This window comes from Limulus polyphemus, unplaced genomic scaffold, assembly GCF_000517525.1.
Source record: "Limulus polyphemus unplaced genomic scaffold, Limulus_polyphemus-2.1.2 Scaffold215, whole genome shotgun sequence".
NCBI lineage: Eukaryota > Metazoa > Arthropoda > Merostomata > Xiphosura > Limulidae > Limulus > Limulus polyphemus.
The window spans coordinates 625,099-642,145 of NW_013665825.1; the positions used below are offsets into that span (position 1 = coordinate 625,099).

The 17,047-nt window shown below is 33.7% G+C and overlaps 1 protein-coding gene across 3 annotated transcripts in view; it reads left to right on the forward strand.

Moving 5' to 3' along the window:
- The window catches only part of LOC106478481 (sodium/potassium/calcium exchanger Nckx30C-like), a 103,152-nt gene that overhangs the window by 58,183 nt on the left and 27,922 nt on the right, over window positions 1-17,047 (forward strand). For all 3 annotated transcript variants that reach the window (XM_013939026.2, XM_022382085.1, XM_022382084.1), the window contains exons 3-4: window positions 12,874-12,976; window positions 13,898-14,226. In XM_013939026.2, the coding sequence (XP_013794480.1) occupies window positions 12,874-12,976; window positions 13,898-14,226 (432 nt within the window). The remainder of the gene's footprint in view (window positions 1-12,873; window positions 12,977-13,897; window positions 14,227-17,047) is intronic.

Consider the following 17,047-nt stretch of genomic DNA (forward strand, 5'->3'; position numbering starts at 1 on the left):
ATCCTTTTAATTATGTTTGAAATTATGAACATTGCTCAACATCATGAAAATTAAACCTTATTTTCAATAAGCGATCTTGAAAAATATTTGGGGGTGCCTAACTTTTTCCAGGTGTATATAAGAACAGAGAAAATTACTCACAGCAAATGTTAAGTTATCAGGTTACGTCATTTCTTGTATTCGTATATACTATATATATATAACGTTTTAAGTAAATGTTTAACAAGTACTAATTTGATCAATGCAAGACTACTCATTATACAAACTTCTGCTGATATTGTTAACTGAAGTGCTGTTTAAAACGAATTTTGATTCGAATAAGTAAGTACGAAAGACTGCATGGTATTAGATTTACAGACGTGGCATCTATTTTCATCCAGCAGTTCGTTTGTTTGAAAATTTCACGCCACAATACACAAAGGCTAACTACGTAAGGAACTCTTTCATTTTAAAATGGAAGAACAGAGGGAATGTAGCTAGTCAAAGCAACTAACACTAACTTTTAGGTTAGTTTCATCTGATCGAATAATGGGATTCGACCGTATTTTTTATAAGACACTCACGCCCCCAAATTTCCGCGGGACGCGTTTCATGAATCATCAGATTCACAGACTGAGCACGCTAACCATTACCCCACGCCCGACCTAACTTCCTGATATAATGAGACGACAAGCGGCCCTGTTGTTAACAGTCGGTTACATCTTTCTTGGTTGGTGTTACGTTGTACAAAGGCTTAATTCAATTGAAGCAATCTCTTGTTGTTATTAATTTTGTATTGATAAAATGATTACGATCAAAGTTTAAAAACAAACGATAAAATTCAATAATAAATGTCTGAACGAACAGTCAAAGACAAGCTATCTGTTTCATCGTGTTAGTTTAATTAAACTATACACAATAGTTAAGGGACATTTATTTTCTGTTGTTTTTTTCACTCTATCGGATCGACTGGAAATTCGTTGCAGTTGACTGTAAATAAAGCTGTTTTGTTTAAATGAAAAGTCAAGTCACAGATTGGTGATAGATCCAATGTTTTCTCGTTTCTTGTATTGAAGTTTCTAACGACATGATTGGTATAAAACTTATGCGAACGTGGGACACTGTTTTCGTTTTGTACTTCTTCAAATTCTTCTATACAGATAGGAATAATTAACGAGTTTCGTAGCTCCAGCTAATACAAAATTAGATTTACATTGGATAAAAGTAAGCAAGTTTGATGTTAGCTGTCACCGCAATGGTCACTTTCAATTTATAACGGCAGAATAAACGATAAATACACACATACAGACCCCTATATCAGATATAAAATGGTTAAAAAACAATTAAATTAATGTAATATTGATTGAATTTCGCGCAAAGCTACACGAAGGTTATCTACGCTAGCCGTCCCTAATTTATCAGTGACATACTAGGGGGAAGGCAGCTAGTAAACACCAACCCATTGCCAACTCTTGAGGTATTCTTTTATTAATGAATAGGGGGATTGACCGTTACATTATAACGACCCCACGACTGAAAAGGCGAGCATGTTCGGCGACGGGGATACGAACCCATGATCCACAGATATATATATTATGACAAAGGCAAAATGGTTAAATAATAGCAAATGCTAGTTGATATTTAATTTTTCTGTTTACGATGTATTTTGGAAACTAGTTGAAAAACAATGTATAGAATCTTTCTTGTGTTTAGAATTTTTTTTAGATTTTTCACTAATAAAAGGAAAAATTTATTATTAAAATCTCATTGTTCAGGAATTTTACGATTCTAAAAATGGCATATTATTTTGTACTAGCTGTGACTAGTCAGTGACACGTTGTCCCCCTATGGAACAACGATAAGTCTTCGGACTTACAACGCTAAAATCAGGGGTTCGATTCCCCTTGGTGGACACAGCAGATAGACCAATGTGGCTTTGCTATAACAAAACACACATACAGTGACACGTTAGCTTAATTATAAGGGAAATTATATTAGAAGTCATGATTGCAGCTTTTTGTGGACTTGTTATTGTAAGTAGAGAATGGGATATTTTCACGTGTCTTAACAAAACATACATACAGTGACACGTTAGTTTAATTATAAGGGAAATTATATTAGAAGTCATGATTGCAGCTTTTTGTTGACTTGTTATTGTAAGTAGAGAATGGGATATTTTCACGTGTCTTGTTTTACAAACGCGTCACAGAACTAAGTACTTTTAAATAATTAACAAAACGTTTCGAAATTTTGGAATTTTATTATTTCATTAAGCTTTGGAAATAACTTTTCTTCGTGATCAGCATTTGTACGAGTAATGTATCAGTCTAACGTTATAAATCCTCAAAGTGTCCGTCATCAATCATCGCATGTACGGCAGAAAAGTCCTTATAAAATAACGTGTTTTTATTGCTATAACTTATGCTGAAGATTAGGCTCGGGGTATTATGAGTTAAGCTAGCAGCATAATTTCACATGTAGTTTGAATCTAATCTTTTTAAGTTTGTTTTTGACAACTAACCTTGATAAGTTTTAATACGTTACTCTTAAGGTTTTATAGTTTTTGTGTCGTAAATCTAAAAATATGTTTGTTATACCTTCTCTGCCAAATCTGTAGTTGTTGGTATTTGAAACATCAGCACCACAAAACGTGAAATACGTGTACGTGACCAGTTACAGAGAACTGTGAATCACATTTTGTCTGTAGTTACTTGATAATATTTCAGCCGCTGATGTTACCAAAACGCTTAAATCAGCCAATCATATTACCAAAACGTTTGAATTAGCCAATGGTGTTACCAAAACGTTTGAATCAGCCTATGATATTACCAAAACGTTTGAATCAGCCAATGATGTTACCAAAAACGTTTGAATCAGTCAATGGTGTAACCAAAACGTTTGAACACTATATACGTTATCTGTTGATTTTGAAAAAGATAGGCAATAAATATATATATAAACATATAATAACACGTTCTTTGTAAATCTGTAACTAATCTCCAACTATCACATTATTTTCACATCTGTTTCACTTCATCCTTCCATACTGTGTGGAGTAAGTACACTATACAGGAAATACTGTGAAGTTTTAAGTGAAAACGACACTCAATATTCGTTTTCAATAAATATTAACTTCAATATATATTTAGTTTTACATCTTTCATAATAATCTTAAAGTAGATGCTTAGTTTAACTCAGAATGTTAACAGATTAAAAGATTAAACGTGGAAAATCAAGGCACAGCATGCAAAAACCTTAGTTTTGAGTGTATTTAGTGAAAACAGCATCAACAATTATTGAGGATTTAGTGGATTAACAGATATGCATAGGATTTGGCTAGCTTCGAACGAAATTGTTTTTTGGATAAAAACAAGTTGAAACGTTGGAGGTAGGATGGGATCTTAAACCTCTGACTAAAAGAATGCAACAGAAACAGCAAGTGAAACACAGACGAAACCCTCCTAGTGATTTAAATTTGGAGCGTACTTTTTGAAACGTTACTAGCTAGTGAGAACTATGTTTGGTATATAAACAGATTTAGCCCCCAGTTTTCAAGTTAATTATGTTTGTTTTTTAATGAAGTATTGCATATACGATTGTAAAATAAATCTCTTTTAGTGTTTTAGACGTGAAACAGAACTAACGAAATCCTAAAGTTTTTTCTTTTTGCTGTTTGTAACTAAAATGTTTGCGTAGTGTTCATACAATTAATTGTATTCATAATAAACTTTAATACATTTTGAGAGCCAGTGCAAAATATAATCATATGATAATATTGAATTCTTTGGTTTCATTCTCTGTTAACTTCTTTATCTTCACATATAAAACACGTTTCGAAGTACCAGTCATTTACAAACTGATATTTATAGATGTGTGCTAAAGAATAGGCTTCTTCATTGTCTCCAAACTGCACGTGGGAGTAGTAATACAATCACAAAAGAAAATGGCGTCTATCAACACGATAACGAATCTGTTACTCTGACATTTAGCAAACAACCGTAGGCGCGTGTTGTCAGTCGTAAGTCGATAAAAAAAATCAACCACCTTAGCAGTTTGTATAGAAAGCACATTTATGGATTATTAACGTATAGCATCATTTATAAGTTCTCATAGAGTTTTCTATAGGAAGATTATTTGTGCGGCCCAGAGTAAAATTTCGTTGTTAAAACTATAGTTTTTATTGAGTCAAATTCTTTGGCCTAATCAATGAACTTTTCATGACAAAGAAGTACTTGCTCATATTACACGCAGATGTAGTAACTACGGAATCACGGGTAATTTATTAAAATATTATATATGTAACACTTAATAAAGAATGTAATCTGCTTAAAAAAGACATTTACCAGTATGATTTAAATTTTGACCATGATAGAATTTATAATGCAAATGACTCAAAGACAGCCTGAGTTCGGTATCGGTCGTAATGTTATAATAATAATAATAACTTTATAATTACTAAACCTGTTCTTACATGTATGTGTGTTTTCCAATGAAACATGTCTAAACCATAGAAAACTAGTTCTTTAATGGCATTGTAAATAATGCAACACTTAAACGAACTTCGTTAAGAATAAGTTTCAGTTATAAGTTGGTACATCGAACAAAATTCTAGTTTTCCGCCTAATCTATCACTTCAAAATTAGGGACGGCTAGCACAGATAGCCCTGTTTGTTTGAAGTTAAGCACAAAGCTACACAATGGGCTATCTGTGCTCTGGCCACCACGGGTATCGAAACCCGGTTTCTAGCGTTGTAAGTCCGCAGACATACCGCTGTGCCACTGGGGGGCGCTCTGGAGTGATGTTGCGCGAAATTCAACAAACAAACATTTTAAAAATACACAAGAAGGAATATCTAGAGTAATGAAGTTTAAGTACTATTGAAATTATTTACATCGTTTCGACGTTAACAATCTAATAACATGTCATCGTTTCGGCGTTAACAAACTAATAACATGTTCTAATATTACTCGTCTTCCAGAAAATTATGACCTTTGTTTAAAACCTGATTGTATGCATAATATTTTGGGCATACTTATAATACATATTAAAATATTATAATTAAAATCATTTAATACATTTTTAAATATCTCGTTTAAGTGAATTAAAATCGCTTTGCTTTACGGATATTATTAATGGAAAATAAAGATATTAAAGAAAATTATTTGTTGTTATTTTTTAATACAAATCATTATAACGTTTTTTTATACCCCCGGTTAAAATATTTCAGTTTACACTTTGTTATTTGGAAAATGAAAAACATTATGCTGGTATAAACGTGAGACTTGCACTATTTGGCAGCTATCACCATTTCAGTTCTCTACTTGCTCAAACAAGTTGAGTTCGATTGTCGTCAAAAGTAGCCTGTTTGGAGAGCACTTAACCGAGAACCATAAAAGCACGTGCCTGAGATACAAGCGAGATTGGCAGCACTAACTAGATATACGTATACTCCACACTCTTGTAGAACTCTTTATTACGGATGCTCCATTTCCCATCGTCATTGTTACGATTGTCGTTCTTAACCAGGTATTGTATAGCAGCTGTTCTTCACCAGTCCATGTAGAGAAAGATACCTTGAAACAGACAAGTAAATACATTCGGATCATTTTCTCCTGTGCTTGTACGAATGTCATTGTTTAAAGGAATATCTCGTAATCCTTAAGCATGCTGTAAACAAAATTAATAAGTTAAAAACAAGGGCTTTGAATAAAACGTATTTTTATGCTTGAAATAGATTTGTTTGAACAAACTTTTAAAACAATAATAAAGTTATAGATTTTTCATCAGTAAATTGCTGTAAGCTACACAATGGGCTATCTGGGCTCTGCCCACCACGGGTATCGAAACCCGGATTTTCAGGATATATGCGATGAACAATTCATTCCTCGTCATTTGTTAGTTAACTTTAGATGACTCCTTCATTTTGTGTATTCTTAATTTCCTGAAATGAAAAAAAAAAGTTTTTGTATAATTCTTTTCGAAATAAGAAGAGAAATTCAATAGAAAAGTTTGGTCAATCTTATCAGTGACGCATCTGTTTCTGTAACTCTTTCAATCGAAACTTTAAAATGTTTGTGAGGAATACTCTTAACTTGAAACGCTTCCAAGTTACGCCTTTTTCGTGTCGGAAATTTTAGATGTTCCTTATAGTGAACATTTTAAAAGGCATTTTTCTGATCACTTTGAAATACAGACTCGTAATTGCGGGATAACTACTCATTCAGGCATTCAGAAATCACAGACATATACGTATATATAGAGAGAGGGAGAAGGAGGGTAAATGAATGACTACAAAGTTGACGTTTTCCAGAGAAGGGTTTTTGGAAAAAAAGAAAAGAAACAGAGTTACTCTTTTTTATTTTATAGTTTACTTCATGAATTTAATTGATGAGCTTGTATAATTATTCAAATGTTCCTATTGAATTTGATCCAGCTGCAACCTAGAGCAATTGTCAGCAAAGAAACTAAAAACATAAATGTTAAGTCACTTATAAAATAAACCAAAAGTACAAAGTTTTTATTATTATGCAAATTTGGAAAGTAAACCTCTTTTTATATTTACTTCGGAACCCGTTTCCACCCCCTCAGAAAAAGATATTCGAAAGCGTTAAAACGGCAATGAATATTTAATAGAATATGGTGGATCGCGAGTGATAACTGATAATTTTTCTAATACAGTTTCACTTCGGGAAAGCAGTGCATTGCAAAATTAAACCTCCAGAATATTAGCGTAAACCTACTCTGACGCCCTTTCAAAGCTAGAATCAACCATTTACGCTTTTAACTTACAAAGCATAAATTTACAAACAGACACAGTCAATATTTAATAATATTTCCTGAGTTAAGCTGCATGTATTTATAACAATGGGTGTTGGCAGAGTTTTTCATGCTTTTTTCCTATTATTAAATATACATGAAACGTCATAAGCCTCATTTTGAATGGGATGCGTATAAAGCCAAAGTACTTAGAATTCAATAGACCACTGAAGTCCACGCACCACGAAGGTATAATAGATGTTTTAAAACATAAAGCTTGGGGTGAGATTACATACATAGGAAGAGGGCCTCAGAAGGCTAAATTTCTGGTAACGCCCTTTAATCGATTATTGCTTATGGTTTCATTCTATTTCGCATTTCTTACGTTTGTTATACTCAGAACAGGCAAGAAGCACTAAACCAAACATTTCCTTGTATGACAAGTGATAAATGTGTGTTGCTTACTCTAAAAAACTTTGAGTTTGTTTGCTCAATCAACTAACAGCGCGTCAGGTTAAGACAAGAACAAATGCTACCCGGGTTTGACCTCCGCATGGGAAGTTTATGTGATAAGTACTCATTATAGAAACGTGACTTTAAAATTTCCATGAGGTTTTATAGTTATCTCTAAAATCATTTTCTTTATGCTTACATCACTATAACATGTTAGGTGCAATAGTAAAATTTTCTGCCTTATACATTTAACCTGCTGATAATCCAGTAATATCGTGTCTAGACGAATTAGAAATGTTGAAAGTGCGGCATACTTTTCTGAAGAAGCGACATCTCGGATCGAACTGTACCCGAACCCAAGGGATTTGTAGCCAGTGAAGGGTTAAATTGAGCAGAGTTTATGGGTCTCGTAGATTATATGTATAACCATCATTTTCACACCTGTCCAGTTCGAACCCCGTTTCATCTTTATGTCGCCGCGCATTGTAATATTCGTGATATTTGTTATAACGTTAATTTTAGACGTCTGTAACAATAACGCCGGTACTTTCATGATACTAGAAAGTGCGTTTGTATAAGTCCTGTATCTTACATTATTTGGTTTAAACTCGTAACAATCTATAGGTCTGTTTGAAGGTGCAGTTCACTTACCAAAACCATTGAAAAGTCGCCATATTTTTCAAACATGCTGTTTTTTCTCTTTTTCCTAATAAACGTTTCGACGGTTGAAAATAAAAACAAATCATTATGAAAGATTCAGAACAGTGATGATCATTAAAAACGCCTAGCACTGTAAGTACTAAGCTTTTGATTTCGTTTAATTCAGTGTAATATTAGCAGTGTTAGAAACATATGCTCACGACAGTAAATACTATTGTTCCATGATATTAGTTTCTATTTTACGTAATTTATTTTGTTATCTGAAATCTAGGTTAATTCTATCTCTCTCTACAAGTACATTATAGTATTTGTTGTTATTTCATAAAAGGCTTGAAGGGGCAAAGAAGGCTGACCTCACATGCCCCCCCCCTCTCAATTCACCTGGGGACCCTACATTATGATCTGACTAGAAATGCCTCCCAGAACCTGCCCTTTGAGAACCCTCCCCGAACTGGGGTGTCGGCCCTCTCGAATGACGCCTCTTGGAAAACGAAAGTGTAGGCCTGACTAGAAATGTCTCCTGGAAACTGCTTTTTGAGAACCTTCCCCGAGAATGGGTCTGCCTCTGTTGGCGTCCTTGAATGACGCCTTTGGGAAAACGAAAGTTTAAATTATCAAAGGAAGATATTGAAAATAACCAAGGAAAATAAAATAACATATACATTATTTATAATTCCAAAATTATGAACCTATTATTATTTTTTTTTAAAAACTTGTGACATAATGTTTTTCTGTTGGATTTGTTTAGTGCGGTGACGATATTAAGTTTTCTAATGGTACGGCAATACTAAGCATTAATCGAATTTGAAGTATTCTTTAACCGACTTTTAAAACAAGGAACGTACGCTAAAATTATCCTAAGAAAACGGATTTTAATAAACCGTGAAAAAAAGTAGCTACATTATCAGAATTGCAATGACAACAGTGAAAATGTTGTTTAAAATTGAGATGACGAATCTCCAATGTTTAATAGAAATGACAGCAGGTTGGATAAAAGGGGTTCTGGGAATTAGGACATAAGTAATTTGTTTTTTATTAAATTCACTTTAGTACAGATGCTCTCGTATTTGAAAACATTTGTTTAAACTCGGTTCAAATTAAACATCCTCCAACTTATCGATTGTAAAATATTGTTCCAAATGTCCTGTATTACTCCCAACAATTCAGCCAAGTTGTAAAATAGATGGGACAGCGGTAAATTTACGGACTTAGAAATGTGGTTTTGCTTGGAATAACACACAAGCAAACAAAGAAATTGTGAAATAGCTTACGTTTCACGTAGAAACCCCAACAGAGAAAGCACTACGGACAATTACAGTCGTGTTGGTCCTTAAACAGCCCCCCCCCCTACCCAGTGACACAGCGGAATGTCTACGGACTTACAACGCTAGAAACCGGGTTTCGATACCCGTTATGGGCAGAGCTCAGATAACTCATTGTATAGCTTGGGCTTAATTACAAACAAACAAACCTTAAACTGGGTAGTTATTGTTAGTCGCTAACGTTATTCTACTTGTTCCAAACAAACTAAAAAAATGGACATACAGGAAGGGTCAGGAAATGTTTATGATTGTATTTGGCGATGTAATTAGACCGGAATGCTTCAAGGGTCGTGGCCAGTTGCCGCAAATAAAGGATTCTGCATTTGGAGTCGTTTAAAATCCAGTATCTCGTCAAACAAAAGTAGCCTACAAAATTGTCGGTGAATGCATATTGAGTATTTTAGCTTCCTTCCAGTTTATCAGTTCAAAATTAAGGACGGCCATGCGCAAATAGCCTTGTGCTGCTTTGTGCCAAAATTTTAAAAGGAAAAAAAAACATTTTCATAATAGGCAAAAAAAAAAAAGATAATCTTGAAATTATTGACATGTTTGCATACCATTCACTACAGTGGAGTCCATACATTGCATTATGTTTGAGTCATTTTGTTTGTTTTAGCGGGAAGTTACACAATAGGCTATCTGCGCTTTGTCTACTATGGGGAATCGGATTTTAGCGTTGTAAATCTATTAAATTATCGTTGACTAACCGAGGGACTTTTCTTGCATGTTACATCACTCAGTTATGACCCAAAGAAAAATGGGTGAAATCGCCAATTTTCTATGCAAAATACATAAAAGGCCCCAACAGTTATTAGTGGGAATAATTTGAAGTTGGATTGTATATTTGTTTACACTTTTGTGTGACTCGTGTGTCACTAGGGGCTCTATAACAAAGAAAAAGTGTTATAGAACTACAAGCAATTTGGTGCATATTTAGTCCAGAAAGGTGTTTTTTTTTAAACAAAAAGATAGGGTCATTTAGATCTCAAGGTAATTCAAAGTTGAAACATGAAAAGCAAAAACTGTTATAGAATTGAAAACTTGGATTTAGGCAATATTTGTTTAATATGTCCAGTTTCACTTTTCAGAAAGTATCGGATTGTGTCAACGAAACTCGAAAATACATTAACAAATAATGATAAGATTACGAAATTATTTTGGCTAATGAACATGAAACTATTACCTAATTTTCCAGTGACGCATTGCTTTGCTGACAAACACCTTTAATATGAAATCTGGTGGCTCAAATATTTTATTTTTATTTTAAAGTATCAATACTATAAAATGACAGTCATGCTCAGGCTTACCGTATTCGATTTAATTCGGTTAACGAGCCCTCACAATTAAGTTCAATGTATTAATGGCCCTATAAATAAAATACACAACAACAACAACAAAATATTCTTGTTTTCATTTTAACTGGCTTCACATATACAAGATTATTTTAGTAAACAAAGTCTCACTGGAGAGTTGTAATATTACAACTGTAATAGTGCATTTTACTAGTATTAGTGCATTTTACTAGTATTAGGGCATTTTACTAGTATTAGGGCATTTTACCAGCAGTAAGCAACAAAACATAATAGTCCAAGAAAAACGCTTGTTTTAGGAGAAATAAACAAAATAAACTTCACACTAGATATACTTCTGCATATATTGACACCAAAACAGCTATTGGGCGATTATTAAATAGGTCATGGTAGCTATGTATCTTATGATAATGGAGCTTGCGATGTATACGTCCAAACCTCGGATCATCACCAATCGTAACTTATGATAATGGAGCTTGCGATGTATACGCCCAAACCTCGGATCATCACCAGTCGTAACTTATGATAATGGAGCTTGCGATATATACGTCCAAACCTCGGATCATCACCAATCGTAACTTATGATAATGGAGCTTGCGATGTATACGTCCAAACCTCGGATCATCACCAATCGGAACTTATGATAATGGAGCTTGCGATATATACGTCCAAACCTCGGATCATCACCAATCATTACTGGGTAATAGTTTTAAAACTAGGCAGTATTTTTATTGCTGAGCAATACATAAAACAATTGAACTTTCAACAAAAATTATAAGTTTCAGATTTATCCAATAAAAATGACAAAACAAAACGAGTAAGTTTCAACTATAAAACAATAAAAAACAAATTTAAAAATTATTTGTTTTTCTTTAGTGAAAATCTCATGATTATTGTAACAGAAAAGCAAGGCGCTTTCATTGATAACTGCATCTACAAAATAAGACTTCAATAAAATCTACTCTGTGACGTAATGCTGTGATGATAACTCATTTTTAAACTGAAATTTCAATAAAATCCTTTTTCTCATGGATGGTGAACATTATTTAATGTCAAATATGAGTTCATTGTTGTAGAACTGTCAGACAATTCCAGAAAAGGCTGCATGCCCAATAGCCTTCCGTAGAAACTAGCAGTTATACCTGACCGGAGGGCGAGTATTTCTGCTACTAACAAATAATTAATGAATAAAATACAGCTACTTCAAAGGGGTTATTGATTTAAGAAAAAGTTTCAGTTTTTTCTTATTAACGATTATTTGAGAAGCTAAACTTTTCACAACGTTTGTATTTTTAGAGCAAATGCACAGTGGGCTGTCTGCTATGTCCACCAAGGGGAATAGAACGCTCGAGCTTAGCGTAGTAAGCCCGTTGTAAGCGCTTAATTCTGGGCTCTGGGTCTGAAGGCCCAAGGTTCCAGACGCGATATAACACTCTCCGTAGTTTGAACTGCGATATCTTTATAAATATGACAATAAATTCCGACATTCAGTAAAGATTAGCCGAGTAGGCGACAGGTACTTCTCACTAATTACTCTCCTTCTGCTCAGTAGTTGTAAATTAGGTATGGCTATGCCTAAACTTTAAGGTTCTATTACCTAGCTGATAGCGCATGTGTTGCGTAAGGTACCCTTTAATTCGAAAATACCAAATACCTAGTATTGATAAGTAGACACTGTTGAAGAGTCTAATTTATGTATTTTTTTCAACAGCTGCCAAAGACTTGTGGTGTTGGTAAATGCGCAATTACCATTTTGAGTGATTTATCAATCATATAAGCGTTTGAAAATACGGCGTATTAGAAAATTAATTGGCAAAAACCTGACATTTAATTCAGTTTGAATAACTTTATCACTTAAATTGCATCTAATATTAACTTCGGTTTAAAGTTTGTATGGGCCTAATATAAATTATTAATTTCGTTTCGGAAATTAGTGCTCATCTATAAGAATAAAATAACAGTTTTCTGAATATTTTTAAAATCTTAAGTTAATGAAAATAAACTAATTAAAAAAAAGAACTACAAAGAAAGATGTGAATGTAAGTCTGTTTTAAACGCAAAGCTACACAATGGACTATTTGCGCTGTGCTTCCCTCGGGTATCGAACCCCAATTCATAGCTTACCGCTGAACCACTTACGTAGAAAGTTTAAGTTTGATAATTTCAAAAAAAAAATATTCAGTTTTAGAAAATTTTACTATGTTTGGTTTACATTTATTTTAGTGAATGTGGATTTTTATGTAGTTTTGGTTCTCTCTTTTAATTGAATGATTCTTCCAAATAATGTAATTAACCCAAAGAACCAGTAACCCCCTTTTTTTTCTAACTGCAATATCTCAAACTTCTGATGGGGATTTATGGATTTGGGTTCAATATTTTCTTTTTGTTTCAGCTGGGAAGAAGGCGAGTGAGTCGACCTATTCTTCATGCCGGCAGCAAATTTCGCCAAGGTCTACTACAGTTGATGATACATTCTATCGACCCCCTGCACGATGGTAAGTGGGTAACATAGAAAGCTATACATGGTATTTGACATGTGTTAAAAAGAAAAGAAAAGAAAGATCCACACGCATAGAAAAAAAAAATGTCAGAGAATTACTGCTAGCCCCCAGTAGCTCAATGGTAAGCCTGGAGGCTTATGACGCTAAGAATCGGATTTAGATACCCGTCGTGGCACAGATAACTCATTGTAGAGCTTCGCGTTTAACTACAAACAAACAGAATTATTGTTCTGCGCACATTTGAGAAGAAAATCTATTCCTACAATCACTTTTGAGATATTCTGTTAAAAACGGTCCTACAGTAAGATTTATATTTTTCTACTTTTGCACCAAACATACATTAACTGTGATGAGTCGATTTAATTCGCTTTTTTTTTAGGAATACTTTTCATCAATTAATTCACGATAAATCATGTTGAATCCTAGCAATATTACCTATAATTATTTACACATTTGATAAAAATTGTTATTGGTCTTTTATAATGGACTTGCAACATAGTCCAAGGTTAAGCTCCCCTTTCAATGATTTCTCATCACAATAAACATTATAGTATATTACTTCGTGGAAGATTTTTCGATCATATGTTCAGGTAATATAAATTGAACTATAAAGAGTTTTGATGTTCGTATACCAGTGAACGTGACTGGGTAATTATATTTAAGTTTTTTATTCTTTTTTTTTATTGCGTGAAATATATTTTATTCGATATATTAAATATATTTTATTTTTGTCTTTCCTACGTATCTGAGAGTTTATTTAAAGTATTAAATTTTATCTAAAACCAAAAATAATTTTTTGACTCGGTAGTAAAATAGATATTTATAGTTAGTTAAAATAATTGTCGTTGGTTAGCACTGTAATAAGTCACAAACTTAATAAAAGTCTGAACACTTATTTAACGTATTTTCTACCAGGAAAATTAGATGAGAAAGCGTCTCAGCTGCACGCCATAGCCTCCTTGCGTGTTCTACTGGAAGCAACAAAACCCCGCTGTACGGGAAAATCGAACGGTAGTATTGTAACTCACGGAGCGCCATCTGGTGGTAACCTATGCTCAGCATGCGCTACCTGTCCGACATGTGTAGCCTACACCAATTGTTCTTCTACAAAGGTGCATCCTGTAACAATAACAGTTTCTTCAACAGACGTCCATAATTATGTGACAACAGTTGACACAGGAACCTCTTCTGTAGATGAAATCGATCTTGGTGAACAAAGCAAAGAGTCCCAGAGTAACAGACAGGTATGAAGACTGAGAAGAAGTAACTCTAATAAACCTTTTTAAACTAACTTGCCATTCATAGAACAAAGACTATAAAGTTAATTGTTTGTTCTGTTTTATACTTAAGCGCAAAATTGCACAAGGAAAGCTATTCTAATTTTCTATTTGTTTTATATTATTAAACAGTATCTAACGCGCCACCTGACGTCACATGGTATACTATATTATATCATACTATACTGTCCATTGTCTGAACTATAGTGTAAAATATACTGTAAACATTTCAGCTCGTGGATTTTATTGTTGTTATTTTAGTGGAAAGCTACACAATGGGCTATCTGCGCTGTCTACTGTGAGAAATAGAACCTTGGATTTTAGCGTTGTAAATCCGTAAGCATAACGCAGACTCGCCAATAGACTAGCTCATGGAGCTATAATATAACTGGTAATATCAATAAACAGCTTGGGAAAACCTATAGTTACACAAGGATGAGTTAGAGAGAGAAAAAAACAAAAACAGAAACAGAATTTGAACTGATTAAATGAGAAACCAAACAAATGACCCGATTTTGTAATTTATAGATATATTACTCTTGCATTAATCTATTTTCTGTTTAATACCATGCTTCACAGCTTATGGCTGATTCTACATTATTGCCCCCCAGTGGCACAGCGGTATGTCTGCGGACTTACAACGCTAGAAACCGGGTTTCGATACCCGTGGTGGGCAGAGCACAGATAGCCCATTGTGTAGCTTTGTGGATAATTAAATTACGAATCAAATTACAATTCTACATTATTATATGAATGTTTTCACATCGATGCTGTTTGTTTTCTATTAATTGTATTACATATTTTTTTAAGATAAATTACTGAATGAAGTTATATGTATTATCTGTTTCTTTCACGTCCAGTTGATTTAGTCCTAGTGGCTCACTTAAGGGCTAACTTATAACTCTACAGTTCAGAGTTCAATTCCTCACTGTAAAAATTTGAGCTCGTGGATTTTATTGCTGTTATTTTAGTGCAAAGCTACACAACGGGCTATGTTTTATTTTATACTATAGTTCAGGAACATAGCCCGTTGTGTAGCTTTGCACTAAAAATAACAACAATAAAATCCACGAGCCGAAAGTTTTACAGTATATTTTACTCTATAGTTCAGGAACATTACGCTTCAAAAACCCTTGTCTGAAATACAATCTGATATCTTACGCTAAAAACAAAACTTATATTAGATTTTATGTTGGAGAGTATGAGAATCAATATAAACATTTTTCACAGACTAAATTTCTTATAGCCTACCTGGCAATGAATAATTTATGTAGTATTTTTGTAGCCTAGAGCAGTAATTCGTACTTATGGAGAATCCATAGTGTTGGAGTATGTTTTTAGTGATAACATATGAAGGAGATATATTATCAACATTTTCTGAAGCTATGGCGCCAGTATGTGTATATCCGAGTAGAATAGTTAAAAAAATGGCTGTGACAAGAAGAAAAGACAAATATACACCGTGTCAAACATACAACGTGGCTTGGGGCTCGTACGTGAAAATATTGATTCCATAGGCCAGAAGCGAAAGCTTCGAGTTTCACTAACCTTATGGAAATGAACACGATTCCCACACCAGCTGGTCGTTTCGGGATCCCGCAGACTGACGACGAACTTCACCTCATAGGTGTACTAGGACTGTTAGCAATGAACGAAAAAGTAACTGATCATTATGATAGTTACAAAGAGAAAACAAAAGGTATGATCCAGAACTACTGTTCAGTTCGTAAATGTATGACTAAGTCCTTGTGGATTTGTCTCGGATTATAAGTATTAATACTTGAAAAGTACTATGCAGAATACACTTATATTCACACTAAGTTTTTTTTGAACAAATTTATATTTGATTGAAGAGTAAAACGTTTCTTCTTTAAGAGATGTATAAATATTACTCAATTTATTTTGGTCATTTTTCTAGATCTACCGGGCTTTTGTCTTAAAGTTATAAAACCAATAGCATGAGTGGAAACAGTGCTGGTAGCCTACGTAGTTAAATATCATTCTCATTTGTTACTTTTAAGTGCGAATAAGAATTTTTTTGTAGTAGTTTAGCAGTGAATATCTGGTTGACATTTGAGGTCTCGCTTTTTGGAGCGAAGACACGTCATTTCAAGAGTACATAGTTTTTATTATACACTCATTCTAACTTTAACATGGATGTGTGTATTGTTCAATATTTTCGATCAAGATCAAAATAATGACCTCAAAATTCAGAAAAACGTCGCTTTAAGTTCCCATTATTGAAAATCTAGACTTTGATGGAAGTTTGAAAGATCCTTAACCTTTCTGGAATAGAACATTAAAAGTTAACAAAAAAGATACGTTTTCTGTTGTCGTGCAAAAAAAATGCTACCAGTAATAATTATGATGATATTTTACCTAGAAAACTTTCCACCGCTATAACGTAATTATTGGTGTCTCTATGATGTATTTATTGATGTCTTTATGATGTATTTATTGATGTCTTTATGATGTATTTATTGAACAAAGGCCTATTACATTTAGATAACAAAATGTTCCATAGGCCTGATTTTTTTTGTAATTTTAACTTAGTTAATATATCAAAAGATGTATTCACCTGATGCTTTATTAAAAGGGCGCAGGTTTGTTCCTGTAGTTGAAGTCTAGACTTTGGAGCTGGAGAACCAGGCTAGAATATGTGCGATGCCACAAAATATTCTCCGTACTTTAAGTTGTAGGTGAGATATAAGTGTGAGTGTCAATCCCTTACAATGGAATGGTTGGCGGTAGGTGAGATATAAGCGTGAGTGTCAATCCCTTACAATGG